At 45.5% G+C, this 21,848-nt stretch overlaps 2 protein-coding genes across 3 annotated transcripts; one reads left to right on the forward strand and one right to left on the reverse strand.

The window, feature by feature from the left end:
* The first annotated feature begins 3,006 nt into the window (after positions 1 to 3,006).
* Positions 3,007 to 6,134, forward strand: spaca6 (sperm acrosome associated 6). 2 transcript variants are annotated; one of them, XR_009311391.1, is made up of 5 exons: positions 3,007 to 3,323; positions 3,779 to 3,882; positions 4,361 to 4,517; positions 5,047 to 5,292; positions 5,907 to 6,134. XR_009311391.1 is itself a non-coding variant. In XM_059011255.1 (5 exons), exons 1-4 carry the CDS (start codon positions 3,194 to 3,196, stop codon positions 5,220 to 5,222), a joined length of 567 nt encoding a protein of 188 aa, XP_058867238.1. In that variant the 5' UTR covers positions 3,007 to 3,193; the 3' UTR covers positions 5,223 to 5,250; positions 5,907 to 6,134. The 2 variants fall into 2 exon arrangements, 1 of the variants encoding a protein (XP_058867238.1); XM_059011255.1 differs by having other exon boundaries at positions 5,047 to 5,250.
* Positions 6,135 to 14,734: 8,600 nt separating this feature from the next.
* has1 (hyaluronan synthase 1) lies at positions 14,735 to 20,574 on the reverse strand. The gene is made up of 5 exons (XM_034909769.2): positions 20,476 to 20,574; positions 17,303 to 18,020; positions 16,882 to 17,107; positions 16,575 to 16,707; positions 14,735 to 16,206 (listed from the first exon to the last, which is right to left on the reverse strand). The coding sequence occupies exons 2-5, from the start codon at positions 18,005 to 18,007 to the stop codon at positions 15,531 to 15,533; spliced, it is 1,740 nt and encodes a 579-aa protein (XP_034765660.1). The 5' UTR covers positions 18,008 to 18,020; positions 20,476 to 20,574; the 3' UTR covers positions 14,735 to 15,530.
* Between the last annotated feature and the right edge of the window lie 1,274 nt (positions 20,575 to 21,848).

The following is a 21,848-nucleotide window of genomic DNA, read 5'->3' on the forward strand; positions in this document are numbered from 1 at the left end:
GCAGCAAAAGGCCTGTGTGGAAAAACTTGAGCGGTGACATCAGCACGCCTTTTGTGATGTCATAAGACGCGATGAAGTCGCACCAAAAAAAAAAAAGTCAGTCCCCCCTCTCTCGCCCGCCCTGTTGAAATGCGCTGGAAGCTGCTCTCTGTGTCCCTGCTGCTGTCCCTCCTCTCCAGCCCCCTCTCCTCCGCCTGTTACTTCTGCCTCATAGACAAGAACGTGACTGACACCCTGTGCACTGGATACAAGCTCCCGGAGCCCAGCGTTCAGAGCTACGAGGAGTGTTTCAACAGCGTCCGCAGGGTCTTCCTGGACGACAGGTCCGTGGCCGCGGCTGGGAGAGTCGGTGAGGGAAGCTTTACTCTTTAGAAAGTTTGTTTGAGGAGCGCCCCCCGGTGGATCCCGCGGGTGCAGCGCTGCCCCTTCGTCTCGGGCGCACAGGGAAAGCAATCGCAGCTCCTAATGAAAGGAAGCTTAGAGGATCCGGTGTGGGAGGGTTCGGGTTCACCCCTAGACCAGGGCTACCCAAGCCCGGTCCTGGGGGAACCCCCCCCCCCCCCCCCCCCCCCCGTGCCTTCCGGTTTTCATTCCAACTGAGTTCTCAGTTACTTAATTAAACCCTTAATTCAACTGATCATGTGCTTAATTAGACCTTTTTAATTGCTCTCAGCTCCTAAAAAGCTGCCGATTTTCAAGTTACTTATAAAATCGTCTAGGTGTTTTGTGTTTAATATATACAGTTTAATACATACAGTACCGTTTAATATATACAGTTTAATACATACAGTACTGTTTAATACATACAGTACAGTTTAAACGTACAGTAGAATTACATCCGGGACAGTAAATGACGGCGTCAGGCTGGAAAGACAGTCCCTGTTTACTTTATTTCTGTTTTGTTGACACAGCCGTGGGACAGTTTAAATCGTATAACGTATCCAATTTTAATTACATTTAGCATATAAATTCCTAAAACGGTGCTACCTGTTACATTGTGCGACCCACAGGGGGCGTGTTTTGTATAAATAATTAACTCCCGTTCTTTGGCAGCTAAGCTTTCTTGCTTATATTTAAGGTACTTCTGTTGGCAGTGACAGACAGCATTTCGAATTGCTACGTACTTTGTTTAGAAAGGACTGATTTCCACTGTCCCGCGTAGTCCGTTATAGTGGAAGCTGTATTATTACGAATCAGTCACTTAGGACGCTTTTATCCAAAGAGACTCACAGAGACTAGGGGGGTGAACTCTGCATCATCAACACCTGCTGCTGCTGCTGAAGAGTCACTTCCAATAGGAGCTCGCTTGTTTAATGGATTATTGCATTATTGAACATGAACCTTACCCTGTTATATAAGTTTCCCCCAATTTAAAAATCAGTGAGTCAGGTTTAGATGGTGAAGGTTTTGCTCGCGGTCTCTCTGTCGTGTCGCTCACAGGGAGGGGCTATGAGGAGCAGCTCAAGACGATCCTGAACCGGCTCATCGCGGAGGTCATTTCCGTCACGCGTGGAGTGGTCAGCAACAGGTGAGCATCGCGGACACACGCTGCACGGAGCGCGGAGACAGCTGGACTCTGCCGCTGTGGACAAAAAAAAAAAAGTTTACATCGCCTACAATTTTAGGATTGAGACTCAATTAAAATAACTACACGAACAGAATTGAGATATTTTTGTTTCACATATCATGTAATCAAAGACGCTGCAAAATGATATTGACCGGAAGCCACAATAATAGCACAGGACAGTATTTCATGTTAGATTTCAAAATGTCGCTTTTTTCGTTAAGTAGATGGACGTCTCCAACGCGGCGGGGTGCGATTCAATCTGTTAACGTGACGTTATGCCAGCAGGTTTCATTCGACTTGGAGAAGTCATAGTTAATTCTGCAGGGTGCTGAAAAGATATTTTGGCCGTAGCTGTACATCCACAGTTACAACTTAGAAATTAAAACATTGATCGCCTGGCATTTTAAAGCTTTGGTGTTTTGTATTGCAGATTTAACTTTACTCTCTCTCTCTCTCTCTCTCTCTCTCTCTCTCTCTCTCTCTCTCTCTTCTCTCTCTCTCTCTCTCTCTCTCTCTCTCTCTCTCATCTCTCTCTCTCTCTCTCTCTCTCTCTCTCTCTCTCTCTCTCTCTCTCTCTCCTCTCTCTCTCTCAGTTAACAGGTACACATATCTCCTTACGACGGCAGCCGATCAGTTCAAATCCGAAGCTTGGAAACTCCCCCGAGGTGAAGCCGTGATCTCGTTTCTTATCCTGTCATTTTTTTAAGAGGTTGCGAGATTCCAGGGACCGCGGTGCAGCCCCCTCGGAGCTACAGCGTCGGAGGACAACGCAGCTCTGGGGCAGCTTACAGGCGAGCCCGCAGGTGCCCGGCCAGACCACAGGGGTCGCTGGTGCGCGGTGAGCCGAGCTAAGCAGATTTATAGACAAATAACACATGGATTTGAGTTCCGTGACGTTCAGGGAACCACTCGCCATGTCTGCAGAACAATGTGAAGCTGTTTGTCTTGGACGGGAGAGCGGTACACTGCGACTCTCCGGCTCTAACTCTCTCTCCTCTATCTCTCTCTCATTCCAGCCTCCGGGTGCATCCCTCCTTGCGGGTAAGCTGCTTCAGTGAAACTTCACCGCTTGCTGTTGTTCTGTCGGGTAACATGGTCCCGTCACACACAAGCAGAGCCCTCCTCCCAATGCTGTGTGCAGCACAGAAACCAGGACCAGAGGAATGGGTTGCCTACGTCCCCTAGCCAGGCTGTTGATGCTGAATCACTGGGCTCCTTTAAGATCTGACCTTGACAAAGTTCTGAGATCAATCAGCTACTAGCAAGCGGGCAAGCACATCCACTAGGTGGCAGTGTTGCAGGGAGGGGAGGTGTGTGAGGGGGGCAGGTTAATGGTTACACTCTGATGTACCAGCTCCACTTAGAGCTCAGAGCCCTGGGGGGGCCAGAGGGGCTTAGATCTCAGAGTTCTGGGGGGGGCCACGGGGGGGCGGGGGGGCTCTGAGTTCCCCAGGATGTGATGATTGAAACAGACAATGAATACACAGAGATTCTCAACAGGGTGAGGTTAAAAAACTCTAAAGCCCGGCTGTTTTGCACAGCGGTTAAGGTACTCACTGGCGGTGGGTTCTAGCCCGCCTCCTCCTCCTCCTCCTCCTGTTGCAGCTTGTTAAGTCAGCTGTGACGATGTTGCAGCCCTGCACGGAGCTCCCTTCTCTAACGCTGCTCTCTGTTGAAGGCTATCAGAAGTCTGGGGCCGTCTATAACTGTGTGACCTGCAAGTACGATGGCTGCGGCTTCCCTCTGGACTGCCCCAGTGAGTTTCTCATTCCTGTTCTCTGCTCCGGCACCCCAGTATCACACTGCCTGCAGCTGTGGACAAACGCTTTGCAGAGTCGCCCTCTAAACAGAATGAACTCCCTCAGCTTCATAGAGTCCAATGAAAACTGCTGAATAATGTTCCCTTGTTAACATATTGAATTCCACACCACTCTATATAGAATGAACTCCCTCAGCTTCATAGAGTCCAATGAAGCTGCTGAATAATGTCATGCAAAGAGAGTGAAAGACACTCTCAACACGATCAGAGGCAGACACACCCGACACTTAGAAACGTATTGTGAGAGACGCCCGACACACCGCGGATTCATTTACGCATACCTGAGCTCCAGGGAGGGCCTGCCTCATGAAACTCCTGGTAAAAGCAGGACTGGCTGGGAGTGCTGTGCAGGGGGAGTCTGATTTCCGTCCCGCTGTGGCGTTTCGTTGCAGTTGTGGAGAGGACGGTCCACGAGAAGAACAGGACAGCGCTGGAATGCAGCGTTGACTTCGAGATCCCGCGGGACGCGCAGTTCAACTGGAATTACGTGAAAGAGGTTTGCTTTTTAATATGCTTGACCAGACCTCGCTGGCTTTACAATGCTTCCCTATGCTTTACCAGACCTCTCTGTGCTTTACAATGCTTCCCTATGTTTTACCAGACCTCTCTGTGCTTACAAAGCTTCCCTATGCTTTACCAGACCTCTCTGTGCTTTACAATGCTTCCCTATGCTTTACCAGACCTCTCTGTGCTTTACAATGCTACCCTATGCTTTACCAGACCTCTCTGTGCTTTACAATGCTTCCCTATGCTTTACCAGACCTCTCTGTGCTTTACAATGCTACCCTATGCTTTACCAGACCTCTCTGTGCTTTACAATGCTTCCCTATGCTTTACCAGACCTCTCTGTGCTTTACAATGCTTCCCTGTGGTTTATTACACTGTGCTGTGCTTTTACTATGGGACAGTCTTATAAGGGTTAGTTTACCATGGTTTGTTTTTTAATATGCTACACCCCCCCCCCCACCCCCCAGGTGAAGACGAACAGCTTGAACCTGTTCAAAGTGGTGACCTCGGGTTCGGACCGCTGGTTCACGATCTTGAGAACGCGCCGCAGTCAGCAGGGAACGTACATGTGCGAGATCTTCGACCAGGAGAAATCCATCGTCCGTCTCTTCTTCTTCCTCAGGGGTGAAGAACGCGGGGCAGGGTCAGGGGCAGGGACAGGGTCAGGGGCAGGGTCAGGGGGCAGAGGCAGGGGCAAGGTCAGGGGCAGGGTCAGGGGCAGGGGCAGGGTCAGGGGCAGGGGCAGGGTCAGGGGCAGAGGCAGGGTCAGGGGCAGGGGCAGGGGCAGGGTCAGGGACAGGGTCAGGGTCAGGGTCAGGGGCAGGGGCAGGGCAGGGGCAGGGGCAGGGACAGGGTCAGGGGCAGGGACAGGGTCAGGGTCAAGGGCAGGGGCAGGGTCAGGTGCAGGGGCAGAGTTTAGGATCACGCTCTCAGATTCATGCCACCTGTAGTATTAGATTTCTTTATCTGTAACGATTAATGAAAGTGATTGAAGCAAACAAAATCAGTCTAGAAATCTTTAGCCGTATATTTATGACGAGACTACCTGCCGTTGGGAGACTAGGAGACATTAAACTGTCCTTGGCGTCTCAAGTTAAAGGGTTGACAGTCTGTCTCCCTGCGTCCCTGTCCCCCCTGTCCCCTGTCTCGGCAGTGATCTCTAAGAATCAGATTGCGGAGGCTGAGTTGCAGGAGCTCTTTGACTCGTCTCTTCACTCTGACTGGGAGGGAGCCGAGACCAAGGCTGAGGCTGAGGCTGAGACTGAGGCCACCTCCCTGTCCCGCCTCACCAGCGCCATCGACTTCCTGCTCACCACCCCGGCAACCTGAGCCAGGACGTTTTCATCTACGTCACTGTGTGCGTGTCCGCCCTGCTGCTGCTGCCTCTCCTGTGCACGGGGTACTGAGACGCTCCCCTCCCCCTCCCCATCTCCTCACCCCTCCTTCCCCATCTCCTCACTCCTCCCCACTCACCATCTCCTCACCCTTCCCCCTCTCCCTCCCCATCTCCTCTCCCCTCCCCCCCTCCCCCTCCCCATCTCCACTCCCCCTCCCCATCTCCTCACTCCTCTCCACTCCCCATCTCCTCACCCCTCGCCCTCCCCCTCCCCCTCCCATCTCCTCACCCCTCTCCACTCCCCTCTCCTCCCCTTCTCCTCGCTCCCCTCTTCCTCCCCATCTCCAGTCCTCCTCCCCATCTCCTCACTCCTCTCCCTCCCCGTCTCCTCACCCCTCCCCATCTCCTCACCCCTCACTCCCCATCTCCTCACTCCTCTCCACTCCCCGTCTCCTCACTCCCCTCTTCCTCCCCCGTCTCCTCACCCCCTCCCCATCTCTTCTCCCCCCCTCTCCTCACCCTCTTGTATCCCATTATCACAAGGCTTTAAAAATGCATTTGTGTTTCACTATCTATACCACACCCATGCATGATATAATAAAGTCAAGAGAAGGAATAATAACACACAGAGTGCTGGAAATGAACCTGACCCCTGACTCCTGGTCCTTCTCTTACAGGATTGTATACTGGTGGGCCACCAAGACCTGAATCAGCCCTGGAAGAGCTCAGAGTGAACCGTCCCCTCCGATTAATACAAAACTCCACACAGTTTTAAAGGACTGTCAGCCATGCCTGCTATTTACAATATAATACAATACAATGCAATGCAATGCAATACAATGAAACTCCTCTCTGCCTGTCTGAACACCTTCATGTGCACAGAACTTCCTCTGGAGGGCGTTCTGCACAGCCTTCCAAAATGCTGCAGTCCTATGGGCCAGCAGTAGGTGGCGCACGGGTCTAAAAGCTGAGGGAACTGTGGTTCCAGGAGATCACTGGCTTGTCCAATCCAGCCATTATATCCATTGAATTTGCATTGGCCAGCTCTCTGAATTATGACCGTGGCATCAATTGCTTTGCATCACTGAAGGCAAGAACAGTAGATTTGTCGGCTCTAGGCTTCGTTTCCATCGGTGGTCCCCTCCCTCCCTCCCTCCCTCTCTCTCTCTCTCTCTCTCTCTCTCTCTCTCTCTCTCTGTCCTCTCTGTCTCTCTCGTACCTTCCCCTCGCTGCCTCCCCTGTGTGAAGAAGTGATCTCTTCCCTCTGTCTCCTAAGTCTGTCTCCACTTGATTAGCACACTGTGAGTCCTCTGGTCCTGGTTTTCTGTGCCGCGCTTATTGAAGTGCTGTCCAGGGTTGATACACTGAGAGGAAACAAGCATTTCACTTACTTTAACAGTAGTGTTCCACCAGAGGGCAGCAATGTATTCAGCCGATGGCAAGCCTGGCATTTTCATTCGCAGTGCAGTCACCGCCTGTAGCAAGCTGTAACTTGCCAACGTAGCCTGAAAACATTGAAAAACAGCCTGTCATTATCCAGGCTGATGTATAATTGCCAAGCTAAACACACAGGTTACAAACAGCGCAATTCACTTTGGCAACGAAATGTGATTGGCAGTACATTTATTAATAATTTACCCAAGTTTTGCTTATGTTTTAACTTGTCAGTTTTCTGCCTTTCTTTCACGCATTAAAATTAAGATATTGGCCAGTAAAAAAAAAAAAAAAAAAAACTCATGTACTAGATTTGTCATTCTGTTCTGTAGTAATACATGCGTTTTCTTATTTCTGATTATTATTGCTGGCAAAAGTAATCTAACAGTGTAATCAGGGATAGATTACTTCTATAAGAAAGTAATCAGTAATATTTAAATCAGAAGTATATCATTTTCCTTTTTTTATATCAACTTCCCTCAATATACATTTCTATTCATAGAATATTATTATTATTATTATTATTATTATTATTATTATTATTATTATTATTTTCTATAAGGCCCAGCAAGTTTATTTCAAATACAAATATGCGTCTCTTTGCCGTTACACTTTCTGTATCTTACCACACATCCCAAAGTAATGTAACGTGAAGCACCACTGGACTACTTAAACAAAACAATATCAATCAATCAAAGTTTTTCTTTGCTCTCATTGTTTCTGGAGCCGGTAATCTCTGTGTGCGTATGAAAGGGTGCAGGAATACTGGGGTTCCGGCGAGCGCTGTGAGCGTCTTTTATAAAGCCAGCAGCCGGTTGCTATTTTTAGCCAGACGTTATTCAGAGCTGTGTTGGGTCATCAAGAACCACTCCTAAAATCTCGGAGGGGTCGTTGCCAAGATACAAGAAGAAACGAGGCCTACTCATGTTTATGAATGAGTCAGACCCTAAAACTGAGCAGGGACTATATAAAATATATATATTGCAGTTTGGTAGAATGCCTAAATATAGCTTGAGTCACACCGGTAACAACACGTCAACAGTAAGACGTCATCCGGAACCACTCCACTCATCTAGTCCATGACACCACAGCTGAATTTAGTGCTGCTAGTTTTACAAGCAATCACGCCTCAACCCTGACCTGAACCCCTGACCCAGCAGGCTGCCTGGCACGCAGACCCGAGCCTCACCCAGCAGCTTCCCTGAAGAATTCCACCAGATTGCAGGCTGTGTTATTATTATTTTTTTATTATTTATTTATTTATTAGCAGACGCCCTTATCCAGGGCGACTTAGAATTGTTACAAAATATCACATTATTTTTTACATACAATTCCCCATTTATACAGTTGGTTTTTTTACTGGAGCAATCTAGGTAAAGTACCTTGCTCAAGGGTACAGCAGCAGTGTCCCCCCACCTGGGATTGAACCCACGACCCTCCGGTCAAGAGTCCAGAGCCCTAACCACCAGTCCAAACTGCTGGCCTCCACTGGCACAGCCGTACCCGTGAGGCCTCGGTACGGCTACGGGTACGGGTGGTTCTCCACTGGCAAGACCTCCGAATCCGACCGCGAGCCGAGCCCGAGCCAGGGGATTTTCGTCATTACGTTGCGTCACTTCAGAAAGACAAACAACAAACATGGCGGGCTGCCCGAATTTCTGACGATTTGAAGCAAATGGACGTAAATAAACGGCGGCAGGTACGGTATGCTCTTAATGTCGCACTCAAAAACACAAAATCCTACCGCATTTCTCATCCTTGACCTTTATTATATTAATATAAAGAAAAAAAAAAGAAAAATGCGGAAACTAAAACAATTCTAAACTTATTTACAAAAAAATATAGTCAAAACAAAATACCGTACACTACAAAATACCGAAACTACAGCAAGCAGCCAAACTAAAAAAACAACGCGAAAAAACAACAGCTATCCTTCAACGGGATATCTTCGGCAAATCATATTTTCAAAACCACCTTCTTTTTTTGTCCGTTTTTTTTTTCTTTTAAAGTCCATAGAAAACTACAAAGCGGTGGTATGTATGTAATTCCATATAGGAGGCTGTGTGGTCCAGTGGTTAAAGAAAAGGGGCTTGTAACCAGTAGGTCCCCGGTTCAAATCCCACCTCAGCCACTGACTCATTGTGTGACCCTGAGCAAGTCACTTAACCTCCTTGTGCTCCGTCTTTCGGGTGAGACGTAATTGTAAGTGACTCTGCAGCTGATGCATAGTTCACACACCCTAGTCTCTGTAAGTCGCCTTGGATAAAGGCGTCTGCTAAATAAACAAATAATAATAATAATATTAAGTCGTTCGACTTCATGAAGCTACACCTGTTGAGCCTGTACAGAGGGGGGCGCAACACTTTTGGCAGTTGCTGTCGGTGTTTGTTTGTTTTCATTGTGTGTGCTTTACAGTATTGTGGCATCGATTGCAACGCGCTGGAGAATGTAGTCCTTGTCTCTGTACTAAGGCGAGTGTTTACAAGATAAACACACTCAGGGTCAGCTGATTCCCCCCCCCCAGCTCAAGGAGCGACTTCGGGGTGTAACCCAAGATCACTGGTGTGTGGATAATGGCAGGGGGCGAGGTGGGGACAGGAGTGCTATATGTGTGAATTTTATAGCTCAGTGTTTCTAGGTGTTTGCGAGATGGAATGTGTAAATGAATAACCGCGTTTTAGAGTAGGCTGGGTTTGTCCGGTGAAACATATCTTAACCAGTGTCTGTGCCGTTACCCTCTCAGGTGCTGAAGAGAGTGAGATACTGGCGGCAGGTTGAATTTCTGCTAAGCTCGAAGATACCAAGATATTCAGTACCTGAAGCTGAAAAAGAATCGTCACACACACAAAAAAAAAACCACCAAAAGATATATACTGTATTTTAGCACCCCGTGCAAAGTAAGTGGAATTCGAAGTGATGTAGTGAAAACTCCCTCGTACATCTGGGAGCGCTTTCTGTACCCGCTGCTTCAGAGTTGAAACAACAGCTGTCAGTCACGAGGCGTGTCCGGAGGGCTGGAATCGCACAGTCATTGTTATTTTAAGGCCTCGTTGAAATGTCTGTTTTTGTCATGCATACATGCCTGCCTTCATGTTAATGGACTGACTTTGTTATTGCTGGAGGCTGGAGGCCGCGCTGTATTAGAAACCGCTTTCTTGAGACTCTTTGAGGTGTGAGTGTGTGAGTGAGTGTGTGTGTCAATGTGTGTGTGTTTGCTCGATAAAGCCTGTTGTAAAAAGGGAATCATATATATGATTATTATTTGTTTATTTAGCAGACACCTTTATCCAAGGCGACTTACAGAGACTAGGGTGTGTAAGCTATGCATTAGCTGCAGAGTCACTTACAATTACATCTCACCCAAAAGACGGAGCACAAGGAGGTTAAGTGACTTGCTCAGGATCACACAATGAGTCAGTGGCTGAGGTGGGATTTGAACCGGGGACCTCCTGGTTACAAGCCCTTTTCTTTAACCACTGGACCACACAGCCTCCATATATATATATATATATATAAGATAGCAGGGAGGGGGGTTAAAATCCTCCCTGTGTAGCACATGTGCGCAGGCACCTTTTTGGTTAGTTTGCTTTTGTTTGTTTAATTGTTTTATTGTTTGTTAATTGTTTTATTAGTAATGATTCTCTTGCACCTGGCTATTATTGTAAATTAGAGCCAGGTGCAGGGTATTTAAAGAGAGCAGTCAGTTGAATCGAGGCTGCTGAGTAGAAGGAGGCAGAAGAGTGGTGCGCTGCTTCCGAGCAGTCATAGAAAAGTAAGTGCTGGAGACCTGCGTAGTTTGTGGTGTCAGGTGAACGGCTTAGCCGTCCTGCAAGTTAGACTATCCTGTTTAGTTAGTGCTCCGGAACGGAGTTAGGTTTTTGTTTTCTGTTTTGGTGTGTTTATTAAAAATAGTGCATCCGCGCTTAAAAAAAAAAACAACAAAAAATCAATTTCTGTGTTCTGGGTCGTATTTTTAAAGGGGCACGAACCCGTGAGTGGCGTGATCGTCTACAATATACACACACACACACACACACACACACACATGTATATAGTTTGTTTTTTTTAAATGATGTCTCAATGATAAAGTTTCAGGATGTGTAAATCTTTTGGCCAGAGTTGTGTGTTTTGTCACCTGAGCTCTCGCCAAACAAAACAAGCCCGAGACAATGCAATGTGCGTGTCAGTAGCGTGGTGTTTGATTTTCCAGCATGCCAGCGATACTGCATCACTTTGCATGTTGTTTTGTTTTCTCTGGTTTTAAGCCTGCAGCGAAGGAGAGATTGAGTAACTGCTCCCCGGGTCTAGGTTTGATTTGATTGGATTTGTTTATGTTGAACGGATACACACACTATACAAAGAAACCAGTAAGACTGTTTCTCAGCCAATCCCTCCAGACACACCTACACAGTTCACACACACACAGTCTTATTAAAATGCAGGATGCAATTCAGAGCCGCTATTAAAAAAGTGAGATGAATAAATATGTGAAATCGCACCTGAGGTCAATTGCAATTCGTATCATTTGCTCTCATTTTCAGCCACTTTCAGTGACCCTCCCATTTGTTTGAAAAAAACGTTCTATAGTCTGTATATTTGTAGCTGTGATTACTGCCGGGCCGAATAAACGTTGTCATGTTCATGGCTGGAGTTTTTTTGTGCGACTTTTTAGTGTAAAACTGGAAATGGATCCAAACGGCTATGCAAACGAGAGTCTTCTAGAAAGACGCTGGATGATCTGGCCTACCTTCCTTGTGTTTATGGCTGCCAACCAGAACTGAAAACCAGCTCCTGAACTCCTAGTCCAAGCACATTAATAAAGCTGAGGGAACACAGCACTACTTTTTGTAGACCTAGTTATAGTTGCTGTATCAAACCCCAAGTCTCCCCTGGTGTGCCGTGCCACTAAGTGGTTCCGTGTTCCCTTAGCTCAGGGGTCTCCAAACCTGGTCCTGGAGGGCTGCTGTCCCACCTGGATTTTGTTCTAACATAGGGCAGCAGTGTGGAGTAGTGGTCAGGGCTCTGGACTCTTGACCGGAGGGTCGTGGGTTCAATCCCAGGTGGGGGACACTGCTGCTGTACCCTTGAGCAAGGTACTTTACCTAGATTGCTCCAGTAAAAACCCAACTGTATAAATGGGGAATTGTATGTAAAAATAATGTGATATCTTGTAACAATTGTAAGTCGACCTGGATAAGGGCATCTGCTAAGAAATTAATAATAATAATAATAATAACTGCACGCTAGGACCAGGTTTGGAGACCCGTGTCTTAGCTGAACAGATTTCTCAAACAAAAAACAAAAATGAATGCTATGAGCAGCCGTGTTAATGATCGCAGGCAGGTAACGAAACAAAACGCCTTCAGTAAATCAAAGAACATTTATATGCAAACATATTTTTAAGTAAATGAGATCGCTAGACGCACCCATTGGCGTCCATGATGGTCCTGTCCTATTATTATTATTATTATTATTATTATTATTATTATTATTATTATTATATTTTTTAAACTGTTCTTTTTTAATACCAATCAAATAGTACATCACATGAACCATGCATGGAGTTATATTATTTTTAGCAAACAATAAAGTCACTGAAGAATGTGCCAGTGCTGTGGGAAATGTTAGTTCCAACCCGAGTAATGGAAAAAGACAGACACACACACACACACACAAAACAATACAGTGTCTGGGAGTTTTACAATTCACACGAGTTCTCAGGAGAAGGTCACCTCTGCTCTTCAAAAACAACCTTAAAACACCAAGCAATTGCACTGTGTGAATACCTGAACAGGACCTGCGTAACTGGAGCCGGACCCAACCAAAACCCATTCCTTTACTGCGTGAGAGCGCGCCACGCCTCCTGCAGTGTCAGCGAAGAATGAGGACCGACTGGGTTTCTCTCACAAAAAAAAAAAGCACCAATACAGGTTATTAGACCACAACGAGGGGTGGAGCAGTTAGAGAGCCAGTAATTTACTCATTTGGGTTAGTTGCATTTAGAAGTCTTGATCTGTGTTGACGTGACTCATTCATCTTTAAGTAATAGTTTGTAGTTGTGATGTATTATTCGTTTTTCTCAAACCACATCCAAACTCTTCAGCCTGCCCTCGAGATTCCTATGATTATCCAACACCTTTCCAGTGAACAGCTCTAATGAAGCACCGTTTATGCTGTTTGGAATAGTTTGAAACGTTAACCTGTACACAAATTACGCTGTAGCACAGGGCCCCTAGCTGTATTGAGGCCCCCATGAGGTCCCCGTTTGTTTTGGGACAATTTACAAAAAAATACTTGCGGGCGGACGGGCCCACGCACACAGGAAGAGAGGCGCACAGAAGCTTGCTTTTGGTTCATTTTGTTCTTTTATGATGGCTATGCGTTTCTTTCTCGTTTACAGCATACCTGTTCTCTCACGCAAGCAGCTTTTCTGTTAACGTTCAATACCAAATGCCCCACGCCCTCCTCCTGGGAGAGGTCCGGCCCTACTCCTACTATGTCAGAGACATCAGTCTGCAGGATGAAATGTATGAATCAGGCATATGAAAATGTTCTCATCTCCCCCATTGCTGGCTACCTCAGGCAGTACCGGTGATGACCCTGCTCTCTGGAGAAAGACCAGGAAACTTGAACTCACTGGTGACAAATGCCTTGTGCCAGGTGCAGATGCTTATTCCAGTGTTTATTCTAAGCCACGCATGAGAAATCAAACACTCAGCGGTCAGGGTTTGTTACAGTTCTATGACATCTTATCATCCCGCGTACACGGGGGGAAAAAAACAACACATTTTTGTTTTGTAGTAGAGTCAGAGGGTCCCACTAGGATAAGTTATCTCATATCTACAGAATAGTGAAATACATCGGAATGGGCCAATAGGTACCTAGCAGCCTCCCAACAGATAGTCATATGTAGCTTACACTTTAAACCCATAAACCTACCCCCTACCCCTAAACCTACCCCCTACCCCTAAACCTAACCTCTACCCCTAAACCTAACCTCTACCCCTAAACCTACCCCCTACCCCTAAACCTACCCCCTATCCCTAAACCTAACCCCTACCCCTAAACCTACCCCCTACCCTTAAACCTACCCCCTACCCCTAAACCTAACCTCTACCCCTAAACCTAACCCCTACCTCTAAACCTACCCCCTACCCCTAAACCTAACCTCTACCCCTAAACCTAACCCCTACCTCTAAACCTACCCCCTACCCCTAAACCTAACCTCTACCCCTAAACGTACCCCCTACCCCTAAACCTAACCTCTACCCCAGCCCGAAGGAGACTGCGCAATGGGGTCCTCTTCAGAGCTATTAGAGAATAAAATGGACGATCACTCCTCGCAGGCGTTGCTGTTGTTAGCTACAAGGCTGTCCAAGAACGGAACAGGTTGCTGTTGTTTTTGGTATTTCCTTTGCTCATGAGGCGTTGCTGCTGAATCAGACAGCATATTCAGACGATTTGAATTGCTTAATCTTTCTTACGCTGGGATCAGTTGGAGGTTGGGTGTGGCTGCAGACTGCAGGGGGGAGGGGTCAGTGTAATGAAGACAGCCTCAAGCCAAATGCTGAGGCAAGAGAGCCTCCCCCCCCATATGAAATCTCCCCAGAGCGATGGGTGACGTCATCTGGGTTTTTTTTTTAATATTTTCAGTTCCTTTGTTTGGCAAAGCAAATGTGTAGGATCCTGTGCAATTTTGCTAATAATAAAATCCAGCCTATTCGCCTTTGCCACACCCCTATTTTTTCAATCTCAGGACCGTTACTGCTATGACAAGTCCAATGATCATTTAGAGATATCTCTAAATAACTTCCTGTTCATTTAGAGATAGCTGTGAATAATTTTTTTAATTAAAAGACTGGCATGCATGGACGGGCGTTAATTTCTGGCTGACTTCAAAAAGGACATTTGTGTGGACATTTTGATAAGTGTTTTTTTCATTATTATTTTTAGAGTGGAACATTCTTTACTGCAAGCCAAAAATGATAAGAAAATCTGGTGAGGAATTAATTCAAGTAAACACTGATGTGAAGGGACATGTAGAGAATAATCTTCCAAACAAGTCTCAAACTTCCTGTTAAAAAATAGTTTTATTTATTAGAACAAAAAAACTTGCACAAAAAAAAACTGTATTTAAACTGTGATAACAAATAAATATCAAAACTAGAAATCTGATCTGCGTGATCACATTCATACACTTGGGTCTCTCATTCCATCACATACGAAAGTTCATTCGCTTTGACATAACATATTTAAATATACATATCTCTGGTCGTTGACACTGTGTTCAGCCTTACATATGAATATTGCATTTCGATAAACATTTTCCCCTTTTTTTGTTGCCCAAACTCTCCCATGTCCGGTTGGAAGATAATTAACAAGTCCCTCTTTTTACTCTCAATTTATGCCATCTTCCAAAATAATCTACCAGTTTCAATTAATCAACATGATCCCTAAAGCAAACCCCAATAAATAAGGATACATTGAACTGTAAAACCTTCTATAACAACTGCGGTGCATAGCAGCAGCATATGATTTGAATCTGATCGTATTTTCTACAGATTTCACTGTATTTTATAACTGCTTTTATCTGTAATTTGATATTCTGTAATGTGATATCTTTGTACTGTGATATCTTATAAGAGTTGCAAGTCACCCTGGATAAGGGTGTCTGCTAATAAATAAATAATAATATTTACAAAGACAATCCAGTCGCTGGTCCCAGGGAAAAGTCCCAGTCCGTCCTCCAGTTCCAGAGGTATTTTATTCACTGTAAGTGTGGAAGTGATGCGGTGATGACATCATCCACCGCACAGTGCCAGGGACGACATCATCCAGACAGACCTCCGCCCTTTGAAGACGGAGTCTCACACATTGATGTCGTAGTAATCGGCTCTCTTCCGACAGCACCGTCGGAAAAACACCCAGTACATGCCGATCATGACGATCCAGAAGCAGACGTAGGCCACCGTCCCGTAGATCAGGTAGGGGATCTCTGCCTTCTTGGGGAGAGAGGTCCAGTCCTCGCGGCTCTCCTTGTAGCAGGCGTAGAAGAAGCCCCCCAGGAGGATCGAAGCCCAGATGGACAAGGGCAGCAGCGGCATGTAGTTCCCCACGATCTTCTTCCTCCCCGAGGTGCCCCAGCTGCTCTTGGTCATGGTGAGGATGGCAAAGTATTTGGTGGGCAGCAGGCTGGTCATGTAGAGCACGGCGTAGAGGGACATGAACACCATGATCAGGTCCATGCGCAGGAGGCAGGCGTAGAGAGCCTTGATCAGCCCGATGATCTGGATGCACAGCAGGATCCACAGGATGTCCCACAGGCCCCTGGTGTAGAAGAGCACGATGACCGTGGCCGTCACGAAGAAGGGGAAGATCCCCGTCACGATGGACTCGTACGTCATCCACAGGTGGTGCTTGTGCCACCAGAGGGAGTTGTAGAGCCACTCCCGGAAGTAGGACTTGGTCCAGCGGATCTGCTGGTTGAGCCAGCGCAGGAACTGGCCCGGGGTCTCGGTGTAGCACTTGGATCTCGCTGTGTACCTGAAACGAGGGGATAGCCGGTTCAAAACTCAGACCTCGCGTACGGGGGGTTTACTTTTTCCTTGCCCGCCTGCTGTAGCTAACAGCGCCATGATGAGGACCCACCTCCAAGGCTAAGGTCTACTCCAAACATGCACAGTGATAAAAACCACAAAGAGATCACTCACACTTTATCAGCTGAGAGTGGAGTAGAGAATTCCAGTCACTGAACCTCTTCTTATTCTTTTACCAATTCTAAATAATCAAGTCGCCTGATTACCAAGTTAGGTTTACTCATCTTGAGTCAATTAATGTTTACAGCACCTCCTGTCTTTGGGAGTTTTCATGGACAGGTGGTAGGGAGGGATCGAACAATGGGTGACACTTACTTGGTGGCGTATCCGATGCTGAGCATCCTGTTGGTGAGGTGTCTGTCGTCTCCGAAGGTGCAGTGCGTTCCCAGAAACTTCTGATTGTACCAGGACTCGAGGAACAGCTGCAGGAGATCGTTCCTGTACAGACCTAGAAGAAGGACAGCAGCACAGCGCTCATTACAAGGGGCAGAACGAGACACTACCCCAGTACGCAGGGGTCACCACGCCACATGGATCACCATACATGTGCTGGTCCTGATGGGCTGCTTCTCTAATGCGTGATAAGAACCTCAGCTCTTTACTCAGCGGGTGAAATTCTTACCCAGGGGGCCGCTGATGCAGGACACGCAGTCGAAGAAGGACTGGCAGGCGCGCTCCACGTTGAAGGCCATCCAGTAACGCAGGCTGCTCATGAAGCTGATGTAGGACTCGCTGAGGTTGAGGATCTGCACGTCTCCCCCTACAGCCCCGTACCGCTCGTCAGACTCCAGCACCTTCACCAGCTCCAGGGTGGCCAAGGGGTCCAGCTTGGTGTCCGAGTCGCAGACCTGAGGAAGGAGAGAGAAAGAAGACCGTCAGACACAAACACGTTAAAAACATTTCTAATGTGTGTGTGTGTGTGTGTGTGTGTGTGTGTGTGTGTGTGTGTGTGTGTGTGTGTGTGTGTGATGTGCACAGAACAGCTGACTCTATTTATCTAATAAGGGATGATAGAACGAATGAGATGGAATAGCGTCTCTCACCTGCACGTAGTCCATGGTGTCCCCAAGCGCTTTGAAGGCGGTGTACATGACCTCCCGCTTGCCTCCCCACTTCTGCATGATGCACACGCAGCGCTTGCTGTTGATCAGGTCCTCCACGTCCAGCCTCTGCGGGTCGTCCGTCTCGACCTCCCTGTAGTCCAGCTCGTCTGGATTCTGATAGGTGTGCTCTCCTGGGGGAGCCCCTAGAGACTCCTCCAGGGCAGCCCTCTGGTCCCAGGAGTGGTAATTGTTCTTCCACACGTAGGTCCCCACGCCCTCCCCGAACATCTCCTTGAACATGTCCATCATGTACTGGTCATCCGGGCTGTTGCCGTCGATGACCATGATGATCTTCAGCTTGTCCGGAGGGTACTGGAGGTTTTTGACCGAGAGGAGGCACTCCCGGAGGTACTCGGGGTCCTCCTGGTAAGCGGAGATGGTGAGGGCGACCGACTTGGTGTAGCTGCAGCTGAGATTGTCCTTCCTCATCTTGCGGTGCTCCAGGAAGGCGAACAGGCTCTGGATCATGATGTGGATCCCCAGTACGGCCCCGTAGATCCCAAAGGAAATGATGTTGAACTCATTGGAGACCAGCTGGAAGCCGGCCACGTACGCCCACACCAGCCCTCCCAGGACGAGCAGCGCGAAGAATACGGTAAACCCGCGCCGTCCAACCGAGATGCACACTCTCTTGGCGTTGACCATAATGCACAGGCACCTGAGAACACAGGATGTCATTGTAGATATAACTTGTAATCCTAACTTGTTGCTTCCCAGTTCATATGTATTTCAGTCATACTATTGCACTTATATATGACTTAATATATATATATATATATATATATATATATATATATATATATATATATATATATATATATATATATATATATATAATTTCTTAGCAGACGCTCTTATCCAGGGCAACTTACAGTTGTATACAAAAAATACATATCAAGAATTACAGTACAATTAAGAGCAAGATACAAAATACAATGACTTCAGTCCTAATAAGAGCAAATACAAAACACAGTACGATCTGATATCGGGGCAGCTCAAGAGCAGAGAACGGTGTTGATAGTTACATCAGGGTTAAATACGAGTGCAAGTGAAATACAAGATACTGCAGACTGGGTTCAGTGCAGGATCAAATACAGTAAAATAGGGAGCAGATAAGTGCAAGTTAAAGGGCATTAAAGGCAGAGTGATATATAGTCATGAAGGGGAGAGTTGAGTTTTACAGGTGTTGTCTGAAGAGGTGTGTCTTCAGGAGGCGCCGGAAGGTGGTCAGGGACTGGGCAGTCCTGACATCCAGAGAAGTGGGGCAGCATCCATATCTAATATATTTATTAAACTTACACTGTGACCCTGTACTGCCCTGTAACACCTGTATGTCACCTTGGATAAAGCAGGCGTCTGCCAAATACTACATCATTATTATTTATTTATTTCTTAGCAGACGCCCTTATCCAGGGCGACTTACAATTGTTACAAGATATCACATTATTTTTACATACAATTACATAATTTTTTTACATACAATTCCCCATTTATACAGTTGGGTTTTTACTGGAGCAATCTAGGTAAAGTACCTTGCTCAAGGGTACAGCAGCAGTGTCCCCCACTGGGGATTGAACCCACGACCCTCCGGTCAAGAGTCCAGAGCCCTAACCACTACTCCACACTGCTGCCCTACATCATCATCATCATCATCATCATCATCATCATCATCATCATCATCATCATCATCATCATCATCATCATCATCATCATCATCATCATCATCATCATCATCATCATCATCATCATCATCATCATCATCATCATCATCTATGAATTCAGTGCATTTGTACATGGCTGTACTCACGTATGCACTAATGCGGTGTATCATGTAAACCAGGGAGGTCTTATCAATTACAATGCTATACTTAAAGTAGATATTTAACTATATATTAGAATACGTCAAATATAGGGTGCTATATATATATATATATATATATATATATATGAATTACCTACGTATTGAATTGCATGTGTTAGAAGTGCCATATTATAAAATTGTTTAGGGTGAAACGTTTAATAAAAAATAACTAATTGAGAGAAAATTGGATCCAGTTCCAGTGCATTGTGCCTGGTAGGAATGGCTGCATTGCCTTTCGGTTTATTCATTCGACTCGCATTCTAGTTTTGCACAGATTCCCTATGAAATATATAAGCCTGTCTCTACAGTAGCCTACCTTCCAGAACCTCTGACTGCCGCCGCATTTCGGTTAGTGCGTATCGGTTATTCTGTCACTGTTTAATATAATAAGGCTGTACTCTGAAGTGTGCCGATATATCGTATTGATATAACGCTGACGGTACACAGTGGTGATCTATTGTTATATATAGATAGAGAGATAGATAGATATTACAGTACCGATCATGGTATATAACTAGATTTATTATTATTATTATTATTATTATTATTATTATTATTATTATTATTATTATTATTATTATTATTATTATTATTGATGTATTAATTTATTTCTTAGCAGACGCCCTTAACCAGGGCGACTTACAGTTGTTACAAAATATCATAGTAGGAAGTATCACATTACAGAATATCTCTTTATAGAATATCTCATTATAGAATATCACATTATAGAATATCTCATTATAGAATATCACATTACAGAATATCTCATTATAGAATATCTCATTACAGAATATCTCATTATAGAATATCACATTACAGAATATCTCATTATAGAATATCACATTACAGAATATCACATTACAGAATATCTCAATACAGAATATCTCAATACACAAGAGCAGTTATAAAGTCCAGTCAAATCAGTAGAAAATAAGATAAATTTAAAATCAGAGCAAAATAGAGACTACAGTAAATAATGACACGTACGAGCGAGCTCGACTGAGAGCAGCTGAGCTGATAGTAAAGACGTGCTTATACGAGTAAGAGCACCTAGTAAGATCGTTCAGTTTCTCAGCTCTGTGTATATCTATATCTATATATCTAGATCTAGGTCTAAATTAAACATCAGTCTACCAAGCTATTTAAAAACAAAGAGCCGAAATGTTGAGGCTAAGTATTAAAACAGTGAGTGTTCAGTTGATCAATTACTTGTATTTTTCATGTGTTATATATAATAGATGTATAGACTCACCTTTTTGTGTCTTTATGGAAGTTGGGTGTGTCTGAGTCAGTCCAGTTTTAGTTCCTCGGCTCTCACACTTGCTGTGTGTGGTTGTGATGCAGAGGCAGGATCGGCTTCAGGTTTTATAGTGTAGGAGGCACTCCCTATATCGCAACGTATCGACCCTCCTAAACCACTGGCATCTCAAGAATCAAAGTCTATATTATTATTATTATTATTATTAATTTCTTGGCAGACGCCCTTATCCAGGGCGACTTACAATTATAACAAGATATCATGTTATTTTTTACATTTATTACATTATTTTTACATACAATTACCCATTTATACAGTTTGGTTTTTTTACTGGAGCAATCTAGGTAAAGTACCTTGCTCAAGGGTACAGCAGCAGTGTCCCCCACCTGGGATTGAACCCACGACCCTCCGGTCAAGAGTCCAGAGCCCTAACCACTACTCCACACTGCTCTATATATAGATTAGATTAGATTAGATTAGATTAGATTAGATAGATAGATAGATAGATAGATAGATAGATAGATAGATAGATAGATAGATAGATAGATAGATAGATAGATAGATAGATCGATCGATCGATCCCTTTAGGTGATTTTTATTTGAATTTTTAGACATTTTTAAACAGTGTGTGTGAACTCTATGGAGAAGTTGCCTTGCCATAACTTTGAAAACAAAAAAAAAACATATATGCGTTATAAAATAGCTGGACGGATAGGAACCTGGTCAAAGCAAAACTAATTGGAATGATAAATCGCACGCGTAATAACAGAAATATGCGGGGTTAAGAAAGAGTTGAAGGAAGGCTCTCTGGCAGGCTCGAGGCTGTGATTCAGCGCCGTGTTCGGGGGTGATCGTGTGATTTATAGTTCTCGACTGCTTAAACGCAATTCTTGAAACAGTATTCACATTTTCAAAACAATACAAACCTCCAAACTCTGTTTCGTTTAGCAGAACAACACGTTTCAACTGCAAAATGCCCTAAGTATTTAACCCATGCTTCAAAATCAAAGTGCATCAAACAGTGCAACAGTGTCATATATCAATCCAATAAGTCGACAAAGGCAGGTGGTCCAAACTATAGAAGTGTGAAAGAAAACACACAGAGGATCAATTGTAACGTCTCACTGGCCAGCCAGCCTCTCCTCTCTGTTATGCCACAGATGTTCATCCACATCGCACCTAATGTTGTCCCTCGCAATGCAACGACGGGGGGAAACCTTCTCGCATGCCGCAGCCATCCGCAGCAATCTTCTGCCGTGCTGTCCTCACAGCCAGCATGCATTGCATCCAGCAAAGACATCTGGTCTTGAGGCCGGTGGTCATAACCCCTCCACCTCCATGAGGTTTTCATTCATGAAAGTCCTTAT

This window comes from Acipenser ruthenus, chromosome 41, assembly GCF_902713425.1.
Source record: "Acipenser ruthenus chromosome 41, fAciRut3.2 maternal haplotype, whole genome shotgun sequence".
Taxonomy (NCBI): domain Eukaryota; kingdom Metazoa; phylum Chordata; class Actinopteri; order Acipenseriformes; family Acipenseridae; genus Acipenser; species Acipenser ruthenus.